General features: G+C 38.2%; 2 protein-coding genes across 5 annotated transcripts in view; one reads left to right on the forward strand and one right to left on the reverse strand.

Annotated features, from left to right (window-relative positions):
- lhfpl3 (LHFPL tetraspan subfamily member 3) overlaps positions 1 to 11,299 on the forward strand; it is a 35,512-nt gene extending 24,213 nt beyond the window's left edge. The window contains exons 3-4 of the mRNA XM_026909934.3: positions 5,356 to 5,390; positions 6,557 to 11,299. Coding sequence (XP_026765735.1) covers positions 5,356 to 5,372 — 17 coding nt within the window. The 3' untranslated portion in view covers positions 5,373 to 5,390; positions 6,557 to 11,299. The remainder of the gene's footprint in view (positions 1 to 5,355; positions 5,391 to 6,556) is intronic.
- Positions 11,300 to 15,103: 3,804 nt separating this feature from the next.
- Positions 15,104 to 17,864, reverse strand: part of kmt2e (lysine (K)-specific methyltransferase 2E) — a 48,102-nt gene continuing 45,341 nt past the window's right edge. For all 4 annotated transcript variants that reach the window (XM_053241688.1, XM_034313181.2, XM_053241687.1 and 1 more), the window contains 2 exons: positions 17,387 to 17,469; positions 15,104 to 17,281 (listed from right to left, as the gene is read on the reverse strand). In XM_053241688.1, coding sequence (XP_053097663.1) covers positions 16,358 to 17,281; positions 17,387 to 17,469 — 1,007 coding nt within the window. In that variant the 3' untranslated portion in view covers positions 15,104 to 16,357. The remainder of the gene's footprint in view (positions 17,282 to 17,386; positions 17,470 to 17,864) is intronic.

Raw genomic sequence — 17,864 nt, forward strand, 5'->3', positions numbered from 1 at the left:
ATCACACGTCTTTATTATTACTGGGCTGTATTATATCTCAAACTTACGTCAGTATTTACACTGGGAAAGTTCCTGGTATTCAGAGTCGGGTTACGCAGCTGCTTTTCTGAGCTCCACATTCAGCGTCCGAGACGGAGTTAGGAGTTTCTAGACCACCGTCTTTAAACACAAACACTCACCTTTAAACCTGAAAAAATCAGGGAAAGGAAACGCAGACTGATCACAGAAATAGCGTTTCTGTAATACAGTGTAACATAAAAATATTAAAACTGAAAAATAAAAAGATTAATATGATGAGATATAAATGAGAAGATGGCGAGGGTTGAAATAAATCGAATAGGAGTCTCGTATATCACTAATATATTACTGCATGAATAGAGCTCGCTGTAATGATCACATTAATCACTGGTTTAATTGAACAAAATGGCTTCCACACTCATTATTCAGCAGCTCATAGAATAGCACTTGATCCAGCACAGACTGTTCTTTTACATTTTATTTATTTATTTACTTAAAGAGGCCACAAGACACTAAATCGAGGTCATGAAACCGTAATGTGTGTTTAGGATATAGGAGATTTTATCACACTTTTAATTCACTATTTTGATTGTTGAATTAATAAAACAATGCCGATGTTTGTGTTAATTCAAAGCGCTTTACCTTACAGAAAAGGTGATCATGGTGTGAAGGATAATCTGACCAAGCACTCATCTGCTATGCTTATAGAGAAACTGTAAAAACCTCCAGATGAACGTCTCTGATTAAGACATTAATTTCGGAGTCGTGTCTCCTCCAAAAAAAGGATCAGAATCGAGTGTAACTCAGACACGCCTCTATTTTACTCAAACTCCGCCCCCTTGTATGTAACTTTTACGTAACTTCTGAAAAGTCTGTAGTTAGATCTGAGGTCTGAATACTGAAGTGTCATTTCTGTTGAAATCTCTTATTCACTTTTCCTCACACTGGCACTGATTAAATGTTTCCCATCAGGGAAAAAAGTCAGAAAAGTTTATAGATTTTTAGATCAGTTTCAGGCTTTGTAGATTCTGATTTGTGTGTCATGTTTAATATAAGCTCACATCGATGGAGTTTAGGATCAAATGTGATTATGTGAACATTTTATAAACGAGGCTCCTGGTTCCTCAGGGCTTTTTTCCCCCTGTAGTCTCTGCTGCTCTGCTGTGGATTTGTGAGCTGTGAATTTTAAACATCATTCCTAAAAATCCTCTGAAAAAATTGATATCAATAGCAACAACATGTTTTTGCCTCTGGCTCCCATGATTCACAGCAGCTCTAAAAAAAAAACAATAAAAGAAAAAGAAAAAGGAGAAAATGAAAGAAATTTGGACATTCTGGCTCTGATTTACTAACGCTCTGTGTGTGTGAAAAAACACGGAAATACTTAATAACATACGCAAAAAACCCTCGAAGCTGATTTTACGAAGAGTTTATGGAGGATTGTCCTTGCTGATAAATCACAGACATGAAAAACATGAATAAAAAAAATTGCACATGTGAACTCAAGTAGATGTGTGTGACATCATGTGATAAATAAAAGCATGAAAAAAACTTAAATGAAAATATTTAGTAGTTTTCCATCGTTCAGAATCTCACAGGCTTTAATGGACGTTCCAGTGGAGCAAGTGTGTTCAGATTTAACTTTAGTGTTTTATTCCTCTTATACCACAGCTATTTCCTGTTCTCACTTACCTTATAGCAGCTATAAACACTCGTTTCCTCACCAGCCTCTCTTTTCTCTCTCTCTTGAAGTTAATAAGAGAAACAAACAACAAAATGCAGCTTGTCATGTTACTAAGAAACCGCAAAGAAGCGTCAACTCCTCTGTTACAGCTTTACCTCTGACTGTTACAAAGCGCTGACACTGGAGACTCCTTCCATAAACGTTACATAAACATCTTCTTTTTTTAATCTGTTTATTATTAGTGGATCGTCCGCTGTATGAGTCCCTGTGAACTGTAATGAATTGTTGCACAACTGCACTATTTGTCCATGTAGTACAGAGTTATAGAGGGAATGATTTATAATCGCACTATCCGTGTCACCCAGATGAGGATGGTTCCCTTTTGAGTCTGGTTCCTCTCAATGTTTCTTCCTCATGTCGTCTCAGGGAGTTTTTCCTCACCACCATCACCTCTGGTTCGCTCATTAGGGATAAATTCATAAATTTAAAATTTATATCCTGAATTTATATATTTCTGTAAAGCTGCTTACAAGCTATACAGATTGAATCGAATTGAATTGAATCGAATTGAATTGAATGAGCTGTTGCTATAGAAACGATAATGTATTAGAAAGAGCACATTAATATAAACCTGTGATTTGCAGCTGCACTACTGTCAGAGCTGCTGTTAGAGAAAATTAATCAACATCTTCTGACCAATCAGAATGCAGAATTCTACAGCACATATTACTATGCATTATTTGGAATCGGAGCCTCAGTTTAATAACAAAAAAAAAAGAAAGAAAGACGAATGCAGAGAAGGTGAATTTGGATTATGGTTAGTTTTATATATGTTTTATATGTTTGTTGTTCTCGGGCTCAACGATCCCCTGAACATCACCTCTGTAATCAAAGTCCGACTTTAAAAAGTGATCCACTGGGAAAAGCTGAGTCGAGCACATGGAGTTTTACGGATCATTTTTGAAAGATAAGTGTGAAATAGTCAGAAAGATGAGAATGAAAATCACTCTTTATGATGGCAGCTGATGTGCTGGATATACCTGTATGACTAAACTGAATTAAAACGTGTGTGTGTGTGTGTTTTAAATCCGGATTCTAATCCCACCTGCTCTCCTCCATTCACTCGCTCATTTTTTAGAGAAATGAGAAAAAAACAGACAGATCAGGCAGGATGAGATGAGGAGAGAAAATGAGAAAGTGTAATGGTCATTAAGGAGAAAATGGGATTGCGAGATTGAGAGCGAGGAGGTGAAGAATGAAGAGAAGAAGAAAGCGAGAGATAAGGAATGAAGTCTCTGTGGGTTTGGGGTTAATTCAGACTCGAGGCATCAGACTGAGTCGTGCATTACTAATGTGTGTTTACACAGTTCACTGTCTCACACACACACACACACACTGTTGATGGATTATATTAACGACGAACCTGACGTGTTCTTTACACACCCAGCTTTTAGGTTGATCTTAAAAAAACACTCGTCATTTTCACAAACTTTTTATTTCACATCGTTACTCATTGTTTTCAATCTCAAAAGCTTCACAGGTGAGCAAAAGGTTATAACAGAATAGATTTTATAGTGCACACAGGTGTGAGAAAACACATTCAGTGCTCTCTATCCGATACATTTCACATCACATGACCATGATTTGTCTAAAGCCCTATTCAGACGGGATTAGTTTTCCACGAGGAGGTGTGGAACGCCATTATTCCTGTCATTTTTTACGGGCTGGAAGGATTACGGAGTATTTTACCTTCAATAAAACGAGAAGAACAGCGTGTCCCGAAAGTCTCCATACACAGGGGAAATTAAAACTTTTCAGCAAAATGTCTTCCAAATTTTTTCATACTTAGTTTATATATATATATATATATATATATATAATTTTTTTTTTTTCACATTGCCTGTAAGAATGCTTTTAACAATGAAAAACGTATTGAAATCATTCTCATGGCTGGATCGGGAAGCTGTCACAAGGTTGCGATGGACTTTAACAGGAAACATGGCGAGCTCATCACACACACGACACTGTCACCAAACTTATTAACAAATTCAGAAAGACTGGAAGTGTTGCGGAAACCGAGACTTGGACGTCCACGAACATCCACTGACTGAGACACGACCGAGGTGGTGCTGGAAAACACAGCCCCCTGTGTGTGGAGACTTTTGGGACACGCTTAAGAGATAACTCCAGGTAACATGCTGTATGTCTCATCTGAACTGACATGATGGTAAAGAAGTGCTCGCTCTTTTCTATCAGAGTTTAAGACGCAGGAGGAGAGGAGTGGCGTGACAGAAACGCGGTCGCTCTATCATCTGGAGATCGCGAGTTCGAATCTTGACCATGCCACAGCCATAATTGGCTGGAAATCCCACCTCTGGGTGGGAGGGGCATACTCTGACAGCGACACCAGCCAATCATGTGCATCTGTGAGCTTGTGTATGTGGAAGAGGGCAGATAGCGCTCTCCTCTGGGTGTGTTACACCACCCTGTGATGCTGCAGTTTGAAAAGATGTTGTTGTTTGGATTCACGTGTCTCACTTGTGAGGAAGCATGTTAGCCTTCACTCTCCTGGTAGCTGTCACGTGATAGGTGGAGACCTGATAGCTGGGAGGGAATTCGCCACGACCATATTAGAAGAAAGTCAGGGATAAAACATTTAATATATAGACTCTGTTTAAAAGGGGGTGGCTCAGACAAGTGACTCTACTGAGGCTTTTAGGGAAGTTATTGAGTTCATAGCACTGGTACAGGTTACAGTCATGTGACCTACTAATGCTCAAGCTCAGCCACGCCCCCTACAACAAGCTTGAATTTTTTTATGTACGTTGTGAAGACACGCTTCATCTCTGTGTGCATCATCATAATTACTAAAAGTCCTTTAGTGAGCTTTGTTCACGTTGCGCTTGTAAAATAATTAAAGCGGCAGTATGTAAGGTTTAATACTATTTCTAGACCTGGAATGATCACTTACTTTTTAAAGGTTTCTCAAAACAACTCTGATTCACCATACAGTAATTGTGAAAAGTCTCACTCCTTGTTGAAATTTTCTGGCCCTGAAATTACATGGAGGGCAAAATGCGGCTTTGCAAATCTCCCTTTGCCTTAAAAGACAACTCACAGGGTGTATTTAGTGTGAACACAGGAAGTGGAGGTCAATTTTGGTGGGAGAAGTGAGAAGGTGAGGGTGTGTTTACTGCAATTGCAATTCACACACGGCTGCTTTAATTTTAATTTTGAGATTATAAAGCTAATGATTCTGAAACGTCCAGACTTCAGGGAAGAGAACTGGATGTATTTAAAGCAGCTATTTACATTTTGGGGACTTTTATGATTTTTAGAAATTGTTAGTTACATTGCATAGTCTTTTTTAGTACAAAAATAAATATAAATAAAACAAGAAATCTTTAGATATGAAAAATGTCTCGGCTGATCACATGATTACGACTACATTAGTGGTGCATTTCATGTTTAATGTCCAGTATTTTTAACTGGTTTATTACTTTCTATATTCATCTGCAGTCAATAGAAGTTTTTTTATTCTGAATATAAATGAATATTGTTTATGATTGGGATAAATTTGTTTTTTTTATTTATTGTTTGAGGTGGACATTGTGATTTTTAGATATTTATATTGCTGTGTTTTATTTTAACAGAAAGTGGAAATGCATAGACGGCCAAGCTGGAGGAGGTGAGTGGTTGTTTATCAGAAAAACAAACAAACAAACAAATAAATAAATAAAGACAGTCTGATCTCTAACCTGTACAGGTGAATGAACAGTTCAGTGCCTTTACAGCAATAATATTTAATCATTTTTATTCAGGTGATTTAGTCCGGTTTGGTGTCTGAGATTTGAGATTTTTTTAATGTGTGAAATGAAAGACACACAATAATGCTGAAACTGAAACTTCTGTATGAAAATATTTACAACAAAATGATTTAATCAGAAATTATTCATTGACTTGATAATTATTTTAAATTATTTACAACTTCAGCTTATTTAAATTAGATTAGATTAGATTTTTTTCACTGCATAATTTTACTAGATACTAAAGAAAAACAAAAATTATTCTGTTCCATATAATTTATACAATTTTTTAATGATTAGAATGATTTTATTATTGTTAATCAATTTTTATCTTTTAATTTTTATTTCTTTTTGTATATAATGCTTCATAACTTAGAGTTAATTCTATTCTGTTTGGTTTTATGGAGTTATTAATGTTCTTTGGTGTCTGTTTCATGTCATTTTAAAAATTATATTCTGTTCAGTTTTTATTTATTTATTTTAGAATTAATACTCTGTTCTACTGTAAACGTTTTTTACACAGTTGTTTTATTCTGTAGATTTTATTTTGCCCTGTGATCTAGCTTGATCTACTTTCACACAGTTATTTATTTTAGTTTAGAATTATTCTTCTCTTGTTTTTGTATCTGCTTTATATCATATATATATATATATATATATATATATATATATATATATATATATATATATATATATATATATATATATATATATATATTTTTTTAGGTCATTCTTTTGTTTTCATTTTATTTTGTTGTAATTTTAGTTTAATGTAATTATTTATTTTTTAGATGTTTTGCTGTGTATTATTTATTGTTCTGTTTTATACAGTAATTATATAATGAATATAAGGACAGATATTAATTAATATTTAATATTAAAATGATAGAGTTATATGATATTATAAGTGAGGAAAACATTATTTTTTCAGAAACAATTCCTCTTTTTGGTTTTGTTCCGTGGTGTACTGTATGTTTTTATGTAATACTGTAATGGATTATTTACAGTATTTTTTTTTTTTTTTTGTAATTTACTCTTTTCTCCGCAGGGTGATTTGATCAGTTAGAAAGAAAAGAAGTAAAGTTACGTGATCCAGTCACCATCCAGCTTTTTACCCAGCATCCTCCGGGGCTGAGGCCTGTGTGTGTTTAGAGGGAAATAAAGAAAGACGTCCAGATTGTTGAAGAAGAAAAGACTTTACACGGCTGTGAGGACTGGACCAGGCAGCTACACACACACACACACACACACACACACACACACACACACACACACACACACACACTACCATTTAGTGTGTTAGGATCGGTGTCAGCATTTCACTATCTGTTTGTCTTTATATATACACACACACTCACACACACACACACACACACACACACACACACACACACACCTGCTATAAACGTGTCTGTGTTTTGGAGTTTGTTCGTTATTTTAGTGTTAGTCGACCGGACTGAACTCTCAAGGCGAACCTGAAGAGACTGTTACCATGACGACGGATAACATCGGAGCAGAACGGGGAGCCACGGCGACCTCAGTTTCCAGAGGTGCCAAAAAAAAAACCCAACAAAAAACACACGTTTATTTAAAGCTATTCTGTAGATAGATGGTGATGAATGCTACGTGTCAGTGCTGTGTTGTTTACTTCCATGTTAAAGCGTTAGACAAAAAAAAATCCCAGAATTTCACTTTCTTTTAGCGTAATTTGAGAAATGATTAATTTTTATACATTTTCCACCCAATCTGAAGAAAATATCAGATTTTATTTTGCTCTCAATGTCATTGTGTCTCCATTATCCATGTACAACACTACACAGCTACGTGCTAGCTAGCTAATCTCTAACCCCGAGTCTTTAGCTAGCTTACACTCGGCCTCCATATTTCCCAGTTGCCTAGCAACAGAGTTCACCAATGAACCCTATATTACACTATACTAGCTCAAGAGGAGGGAATAAGGAGCAGGGAGAGATGCGGAAAACACACACACACACACACACACACACACACACACACTTTTATTACATCGTGTGTTTAACAGAAATGAAGTTCTTTAAGAACAACGAGGATTCATGAAGAAATATTCCAAGTGTGTAGAGAGTCTTTTGGGAAAATCTTTTATTATTTAATATGATTTGTATTATTATATTACTTTCTAAATGAATTTTTATTCTTTTTCATGTCATCCTTTATTTTATTTTAGAATTAATTCTATCTGATTTTGTGTGTTTGTTTTAGAATTATTTTAATTCTGTTATGTTGTATATGTTTAACATTTTTTTTCTAGATAATATTATTATATTTTGTTCTTGTTTTGACATTTAAAAAAAAATAATTTTATTCTATTAAATTTTTATTTAATTATTTATTGTAAAATTTTCATTCTATTTTATTTTCACCTGTGTTATATGTTTTATGACATTTTCTAATTAATTTTTTAAAAATAATTATTTTCTTTTGTTCGCCTTCAAAAATCATTTTTATTATTAAAGGGTTTTCCGAAGTAGTTAATAGCAATAAAAAAAAACAAAACTGGACACTCAACTCTAAATCCTGTCTCTCCTTTAAAAAAAAAAAAATCATATAATGTTTTGGATATTTTTTGTTTTGGCCATAAAAAATTGTAGATAAATCTCAGCATGTCCAATTAATTTCGACTAATTTTTTAAAACTTGAAAAAGGCCCAGTGAACGCTCGTAATCCCGTCAGCGACCATGTCAGACCTCATGACTTCCTGTTTTTGGACAGTGTTATAGCATGGAGCTGTGTGTGTGTGTGTGTGTGTGTGTGATGTTAACGTAATAACCTGTTACACCAAGTACCGTGATGTTTAACACGTGATCACTGCATTCGAGTGAGTTTACACTCCGCTAGCTAACTTAACACGACCTCACACATGATGTACATAGCTTGCTTAGCTAGCTAGCTATATTATTTGTTGTTGTTTTTTTTTTTAAATAAAAAAGTAGCTTGATTCTGTTCACCACCAGGAAATTAGCTGTTGCTAGTCGGAGGTCGGTTCTCTCTCAGACTAGCTAATGAACTAGCGAGTGACCGAGTGAGTGTACATGACAGTTAAAATGTTCCCCAATACGACGGATACGTCGTAACTTCAGTATTAGAATTTTGGACACTTGGAAGCAGCTTGAATTTATTTAAGTACCTATGGATTTGGTTCTTGTATTCACGGCTGTGTTTTAATTCTTGAGACTCAAATCACTGCTGTACTAGAGAAATACGAAACAAGGAACAAATGCAGTGTGGCATAAAGAGCCAGAAAAAAAGGGGCGGGGCTTGTAACAGGTAACAGAACCATAACCAACATGGCTGCCGGATAAGCTACTAGCTATGTACACACTAACAATCTCTGCTACTTCCTTCCAAGTGTTATTTTTCTTTGTAATGTCTCTATACACATTTAATGAGAAGTTGTATATGAAACGTACACATATGAAGTATATTCAAACCACGTTTAGACATTTTTCTTCCATTTTTGCGTCAAACAGTATACTAACTGCAGGTAAGAACAAAAGTTTCGAGTAAAGAACTGAAGAAAAGTCAGAGCACATGCGATCGGTCCGAGGAATCTTTCGAGCCAATCGTTTGGATTTGTCACTTTACTGTGTCGTACGTCATTTGCGTAGAAATGAGAAAAAATCTGGAATCATGGCTCAGTGTCGCACACATACAAACACGTATGTAGAAAATGAACGATGGCTTGTCGCTTTATCGCTCGCTAGCGTGAACATAGGATTAGTGCTTAAATAGAACAAACTTAAAAGTCTGTTCTACATTAGTACGTATGAACGCTTTTACATATGATATCATTGTGTGTGATTTGGGACTGTGCTAATGTTTGCTAGCTAATCTGTTACCTAACATTAACGCTAGCTCTTCAGCTAGCTATGGAAGGAAGCTAGCTAGCATGAGGTAAATGATTAATCATTCTGGTTTGCTATTGGCCGATCGAGACACAGCTTTCACACATGGTGTGTTACTAGGAGAGTATTATGAAAGAAATTTATGTAGGTATTTATGTTGTATATATTTTGTCTAACGCGTTTGTTAATTTAAGGTTCCGCAGGGTCTGACTGCAGATCACACACTACATTCTGTTAGCCAGCTAGCAAACATAAGCTAACTGAACAGTATGTTTGAGTCATGGTCATAACCTTTACTGATAACGCTAACTAGCCAGCTAGCGTAAACATTACCTTTTTTTTTTTTTTATTTGAGTACGCGGATGTTAGAGTGGGTGTGTCTTTGAGTTCATATACAGGCTCGAAGACACGCCCACTGGTCGTCAATCTGCAGATACACCCTTGTAATTTTTTTTTCTCCTGAATTTCCTGTCTTTTATTTTATTTGAAGTGTAAATGTAACATTGTTATGTACAAAAAAAAAGACAAATGTAACATCATGAAAGAGGAAGTTGTTCTAATTTTTTAAAAGTAAAATATTGTAATATTGTAAACCGTAAAAAAAAAGCATACAGAATTATCTTGATGGACAGAAACACGGTTGTAGGTGAAATAATAACGTGTTTTTTACGCGTGTGTCCTGATTTCGCTGAGTAACCGATGTCGCTGCACTCGAAAAGGGCGGAGACTGACACAAACTAGCAAAATTAGCTAGCTAGCTCACTAATTAAACACAGCATTGCTAGCTAGCTAACCTAACATTAATGCTAGCGCTTCAGCCGTAAGTCAAGTTGTCTGACATTAAGTAGCTAGCTAAGCTTCCTAGGAAGCTAGCTAGCATAAGGTATTGCTTTTGCCTGATCAGTTTGAGACACAGCCTTCAGAGATAGCTAACTAACATGCTACTGCTAGCTTGCTAGCTAACGTAACATTAATGCTAGCTCTTCTGCAGTGAGCTTAGCTATCTGATGTTAAGTAGCTACAACATTCTGTGTGATCTATGCCTGGCTTTAATTTTGTAATGTAATACTTTAGTTAGCTTGCTTTCAAAACATAGTGTTCTGTTAATGTTTGCTAGCTAGCATAACATTAATGCCTAGCTATCTGATGTTAATTATCTACCCAGGCTGGCTAAGAAGCTAGCTAGCATGAGGTAAACTACTGCGGTCTGCTATTTGCTAATCATATTGAGACACAGCTTCAGAGTTAGCTAGTTAATTTTTGCTACTGTTAGCTAGCACGTCAGCAGTAAGCAAGCTATATTGTGTCACTTTTCTAGCCAAGATTGCTAGGAAGCTAGCTAATAATCATGAGTTAAACCATTATGATTTGCCATTAGCTATTCAGATTGAGACACAGCCATCAGTGTTAGATAGCTAAAAGTAACATTAATGCTAGCTCTCCTGCAGTAAGCCTAGCTAGCTGATGTCTGCTAGCTAACTGGTTATTTTAGCTAAGATTCATGCTAGCTCTTTGACAGTAAGCCTAGCTAGCTGATGTAAATTATCTAGACAAACTTGCTAGGAACCTAGCTAACATGAAGTAAACAATTCTTGTTTGCTATTGGCTGATCGGCTTGAACGGAAGCTCCGCCCCCTTCGACGTAACTCTGTAAAATCAGGACACGACGCATACTGAAGCTGATTTAGAATTAATCTTCTTCTTCTTATTATTATTATTATTATAATTATTATATCTGTACATTACTGAAGTCCCCAATGTCGGGTGTCTGTCTCGTCTAATGTTCTTGTATATAGAATAAAAAAATAAAGAAAGAAATGTAAATATTCCATAAAATCATCATTAAAAAACACACCATCTAGAGATTGATTCAGAGATGTAAGTGAATAAAAAGTTCTCTCAAAAGACAATCACCGATCACGAGGGTTTTCTTTTTCCTGATTTTACAAATAAAATGATTTGTGTTGTGATTTAAATGCTAATCTTACTCTTCACTAGCTAGCTAACATGAGACAGGATTTCTGAGAGGATTTTAAGTCATAGCTGTAAATAATCATGATCGTTTTTGATAATTCTAGCTAGCTAGCTAACAAAACCTGAGCTAAGTAGCTAGCATTTCTGTCAGGATTTTAATTCTTATCTGCAAATCATCTTAGCCTTCACTGCTAATGCTAGCTAGCTAGCTAACCTGAGCCAGGATTATAAACAAGTCATATCTATAAATAGTAGCCAACATGGCTGTTGAGGATTTTAAGTCTTATTTGTAAATAATATTAATCTTCATTGCTAAAGTTAACTAGATAATACGAGCCAGGAATTCTGAGAGGATTTTTATGCCATATCTTTTAATAATCATAATATTTACTGCTAACGCTAACTAGCTAGCTAGCTAACAAGCACAAAGTAGCCAATATGTCTGTTGAGGATTTTAAGTCATAGCTGTAAATAATCATGATCGTTTTTGCTAATTCTAGCTAGCTAGCTAACAAAACCTGAGCTAAGTAGCTAGCATTTCTGTCAGGACTTTTATTCATATCTGTAAAACATCTTAGTCTTCACTGCTAAAGCTAGCTAGCTAGCTAACAAGACAGAATTTTAAGTCATTTCAGTAATAAATCATAATCTTTACTGCTAATACTAGCTAGCTAACATGTACAAAGTAGCCAACATGTCTGTTGAGGATTTGAAGTCATATCTGTAAGTAATCTTAATATTTACTGCTAAAGCTAACTAGCTTACATGAGCCAGGATTTCTGAGAGGATTTTAAGCCATAGCTGTCAAATAAATCCTACTATTTGCTGCTAATGCTAGCTAGCTAACAAGCTCAAAATAGCCAACATGTCTGTTGAGGATTTGAAGTCGTATCTGTAAAAATCTTAATCTTCACTGCTAATGCTAACTAGCTAACACGAGCCAGGATTTCATATCTCTAAATAATCCTCACTGCTAATGCTAGCTAGCTAACATACGCTAATCAGGCATGATTTCTGAGAGGATTTCTAAGATATTAGAAATCATAAAAATTGATCTTCATTGCTAATGCTAGCTCGCTTACATCAATTAATCAGATTTTTTTCAGAGAATAAATTTTTTTTAGCTAGCTGTGCAACTAGCTAACGGTATTCAGCTAAAGCAAATGCTAGGAGGGCAAATATTTTTATTATAATCTTCTAATTGTTCTTTCTGTTGTTAAATCGTCTTTTCAGCGACAGAAATTACTCACCTCATGTGGATTATTACAAATTTATTTACACACCGAGGTCATTTTTTTCCCCTCCTTTCCTATAGATGCTAAACGTTAACAATCTTGTTGAGGAAAGTATTAAAAATGAGCTTTATTTGAGGTTTAATTTCAAAAAGATGAAGAAATAATTAACAATTGCGCTCGAATTTTGATCTACATAACCGAAACTCTGGAGTAAGTGTAATAATATGTTAGCTAGCTAGCATTCTAATGTCTTTACATATCAACTTGATCCAGTATTTCATTATTGTAAATAGCATGCTAGCTTGCTAGCTAACGTATTATGTATTTACATATCAACTGTAAAAAGTGTTTCGTTATTTCCAGATCAATTCTTTTTGTATAAAACATTTGATTAGTCATTGCTCGATGTTGTATTGTAGTTGAATAAACACAGGTTAATTCTTCACATAGAGAACGACTGAAAATGAAACATCACAAAATGGCCGCCGCGGTTTAGCGCGCCAACACGACCGCGTGCGGTTTAAAGGAAATGGATGTAATTGCAACAGACATCACTTGAACGTCATTCCTCTCTTTGCTAATGTGTGTTAAAGACTCCACTTCCTGTTCTGCACTTTATCCGAGGAGCGCACACTCGGGACTGGTAAGTGTTCTACGTGTGAGACGAAGCCGATGAGAGAATGTTAAAACCCGTATTGAAATGCAGAGAAGGTTCCAGCTGCCGCGTTCTCTGCAGTAACGGCGTCAGAGTGAAGAGCTGCTCACTTACGCCATCTGGTGGACCAACAGCACCATCTCTCTCACACACACACACACACACACACACACACACACACACACACACACACACACACACACAGAGCGAGGACGTTTAACACGTAAGACAAAACACACACTGATAACATAATCCCATCATTATCAAACCTTTCATTTCCTGTTTATACCACAGCGCTGCTCAATTCTGGATTCTGATTGGTCAGAAGGTGTTGAATATATTTTCCAGAAAACAGCGCAGCCGCAGATCACAGTTTTACGTTAACGCGCTCGCTCTAATATGTTATCGTTTCTATAGTAACAGTCGATATGGTGATGTTTTCTCTACAGGAAATGTTTAATATTTAAGGAAGGAGTCTCCGGTGTTTTAAGACGTGTTCAGGACTACGCTTTTTTGCGTTCTCGGTGACGTAACAAACTGCGATTATTTTTTTTTTTGCGTTATTAATTTCAAGAGACAGAGACAGAAAAAGACTTTATAGTTCCACATCATTAAATGTAACTATAATCGTATGAAACGTACGATACATGATAAAGTGTCATCGCTGTGGTATAAGAGGAATAAAAGACTAGGAATAACCGGGGAAGTGCTGTTATAGGAAAATAATCAACTTCATGGTGCTAACAGTAACCCAGTCACTGATTATTTTACTGTAGCAGCTCCACACACACTGTGTTTATTCCTTACACACTAAATACATCAGAAGTATTTCAGGATAAATATGTTTAATGTGTTTCAGGGTGGACTTACGTTGTTTTTTTTTTAGTCTTCACATCAGCAGCAGCGTTAAGTATCACAGCATGCCTTAACTGTCTTAACACACAGAACTAAACAAGGTCTGAGATGTTCAACCACGAGATATCTTCAAGGTGAAGTGTGAGATGTTCAATCACGAGATCTCTTCAAGGTGAAGTGTGAGATGTTGAACCACGAGATATCTTCAAGGTGAAGTGTGAGATGTTGAACCACAAGATCTCTTCAAGGTGAAGTGTGAGATGTTCAATCACGGGATCTCTTCAAGGTGAAGTGTGAGATGTTGAACCACGGGATCTCTTCAAGGTGAAGTGTGAGATGTTGCACCACGAGATCTCTTCAAGGTGAAGTGTGAGATGTTGAACCACGAGATCTCTTCAAGGTGAAGTGTGAGATGTTCAAATCACAAGATCTCTTCAAGGTGAAGTGTGAGATGTTGAACCACGAGATCTCTTCAAGGTGAAGTGTGAGATGTTGAACCACGAGATCTCTTCAAGGTGAAGTGTGAGATGTTGAACCACGAGATCTCTTCAAGATGAAGTGTGAGATGTTGAACCACGAGATCTCTTCAAGGTGAAGTGTGAGATGTTCAAATCACAAGATCTCTTCAAGGTGAAGTGTGAGATGTTGAACCACGAGATCTCTTCAAGGTGAAGTGTGAGATGTTGAACCACGGGATCTCTTCAAGGTGAAGTGTGAGACGTTGAACCACGAGATCTCTTCAGGGTGAAGTGTGAGATGTTCAAATCACAAGATCTCTTCAAGGTGAAGTGTGAGATGTTGAACCACGAGATCTCTTCAAGGTGAAGTGTGAGATGTTGAACCACGAGATCTCTTCAAGGTGAAGTGTGAGACGTTGAACCACGAGATCTCTTCAAGGTGAAGTGTGAGATGTTGAACCACGAGATCTCTTCAGGGTGAAGTGTGAGATGTTGAACCACGAGATAAAAAAAAAAAAAAACACAGGACACTTGAGGTGGTATAAAACTGTCATTACAGTGATTTATTATAATGAACCATGAAAATATCCAACCAGTGTTGTGTCTGTGAGCGTCTGCTCTTCACACACACACACACACACACACACACACATCACTCACTCACTCACTCACTCACTCACACACAAAGAATAAAAAATAAATGAGAGAGAGAGAGAGAGGACAAATCGAATAATCCCCGGAGACGGAAATAAAAATAGTGCTACGGTCACAGAAACATTCAGCTTTTTATTTTTTTTCTTTTCTTTTCTTTTTTATGCGAAGTATGCGCTCGTATTTACAACCATATTCCAAAAAAACAAAAAAAAAAAAGGGAAGTGAGCGAAGTGTACAAGCGTAGAAAAGAAAAAAAAAAACAAGCTGATATTTACACTCGTCCGTCTCTGCAGAAAGAACGCTGGAGGAACCACCTATACAATTAAATTACACTTTCTACAAATAACCGTGGAAATTCAAAAAAATAAACCGCTCACGGTGAACAGGAAGTTATTTCTCTCTCTCACACTCACACGGACAGTCGTGATGGACACATTAACACACACGGATCAACAAATACACCGTCTTCCACTCACACACACACACACACACACACACACACACACACACACACACTCTAAGAAGTGCAGACTCCCGGAGCGGTGAAGCGGCCTAACAGAAACAGGTCTCTTCTCAATTTCTGCAGATATTATTATTATTTTTTTATCAGTTACATGAAGGATTAAAAAAAATAATTCTGTATTTTTTTCCTCTATACAAAAAGCATTTTTTTCTTCCGCTATAAATGAAGCGCTAGATAAAACGAATAAATGACGTGAGGATTTCAGAAAGGAAAAAAAAAAAAAAAAAAAAAAAAAAGTCGACGTGGAATGTCCATCGTACAAGTGCGAAAAAGAGAACGGGGAAAACTAAAAACATTAAAAGACGTCTAGTAAGACAGGACGACTGGAAGTGTGTATCAGGGAAGAAGAAGAAGAAGAAGAAGGAGGAGGGAGGGGTTTAGGTTGTGTAATGAGCACCACTGAGCCGCCATCTTGTTTTCCGTAAAAAGTCTCTCAGATCAGGTTACGGTCCGTGTAAGTGTACCCTTGTTGCCTCGTCCTGTTTCCTGGGTGTAAAGGTGCATAAAAAATTATTTACACTATGATCAAGTTGCCTATGTTACATTTTGTCCAATCATCCGCCGCTATTTTCTCATTACGAGTTCGTTTTTGTGGGCGGATGAAGTGGGCGGAGTCAGTGCCACCCCGTCCCCATGTATCCGGTGTTATGAAATGCCGCTGAGGAAGGAGGCGGGCCTCGGGTCTGCGTCGCGTTAGGATTGGACGAGGACCCCTGAGAAGGCGGGGTGGGTTGCGGTGGGGGCGGAGGAGGAGGCGGTAACACAGTCTGCTGATACGAAGAGGGCGTTACCGCTGTAGGGTTGCTCGCTCCCGATTGGTGCAGGAGAGTAGTCTGAAATGCACCAATGTTCTGAAACGACGGCGGAGGAGGCGGGGCTTGTTTGATGGACAGCAGATTGACGGCGGTGCCGCTGACCTGCGTCGGCTGAGAACTCTGCGTCTGAGGGGGCGGAGGTGGCGGCGGGGGAGGGGCGGCGCTCAGGATCAGCTGATGCTGCTGGATTGGAGGAGGTTGCAGATGATTGACATGGATGAGGGTGGGGCCTGGCTGAGGATGAGGCGGAGGCGGAGGGGGAGGAGGGGGCGGGGCCGAGCTGCTCTGGAAGTGGAGCGTGTGGTGAGACTGCAGCAGAGTCTGCGAGCCGGGAGGGAAGGGTGTAGAAACGGCCGCTTTGAACTGCGTAGGGAAGTACGGCGAGGAAGTAGGGGGTACCGGAGGGGGCGGGGGAGGAGGGGGCGGGGCGTTCTGAGGGCTGTACTGCGATTGGTTAGGAGGCGGGGCAGGCAGGAAGGTCCTCTGGCCACGATAGGGCGAACCCTGCGGCTGAGGCTGAGATTTAGGGGAGGGGATAGGGAGGGAAGGAGCGGCGTAGTGCGCTTGGGAGGGGTGCTTGCTGGGAGTCAGAGGGGTGGATTTGGACAGCGGTGGCTTGGACGAGGACGGCTGGACCGAGGGACGGGACTGAGGGTCGCTGTCCTCTTCTTTAGACGAGCGAAGGGAGGAGTGGGACACGGAGCTCGGGCCTGGAGACGGAGACTGAGAGAAAGAAGAACACAGTTAGCATGATGAGAGCAAGAAACACACCACTTTATATTCAGGAGTGTGTGTGTGTGTGTGTGTGTGTGTGTGTTTAACTCGTACTGTGTGCGTTGAGGGACTCTTGCAGCTCTTAGGTGATGGACACTCCCTTGCTACAGCATCACCTCCTTCTGTCTCTCCTCCATCTGTGAGAAAGACAGAAAGATATTACAGATATCAGACACATCACAAAGGCACAGGAGAGAGGGAGAGAGAGAGAGAGAGAGAGAGAGAGAGAGGCAGGCTGAGAGAGAGAGAGAGAGAAAGAGAGAGAGAGGCTGAGGGAGAGAGAGAGAGAGAGAAAGAGAGAGAGAGGCTGAGGGAGAGAGAGAGGCTGAGGGGGAGAGAGAGAGAGAGAGAGAGAGAGAGACAGAGAGGCTGAGGGAGAGAGAGAGAGAGAGAGAGAGAGGCAGGCTGAGAGAGAGAGAGAGAGAGAGAGAGAAAGAGAGAGAGAGAGAGGCAGGCTGAGAGAGAGAGAGAGAGAGAGAGAGAGAGAAAGGTGGATAAATAGATGACATGAGAGACAAAACAGATACAAAAA

Source organism: Pangasianodon hypophthalmus, chromosome 18 (genome assembly GCF_027358585.1).
Source record: "Pangasianodon hypophthalmus isolate fPanHyp1 chromosome 18, fPanHyp1.pri, whole genome shotgun sequence".
In the NCBI taxonomy this organism is placed as follows: domain Eukaryota; kingdom Metazoa; phylum Chordata; class Actinopteri; order Siluriformes; family Pangasiidae; genus Pangasianodon; species Pangasianodon hypophthalmus.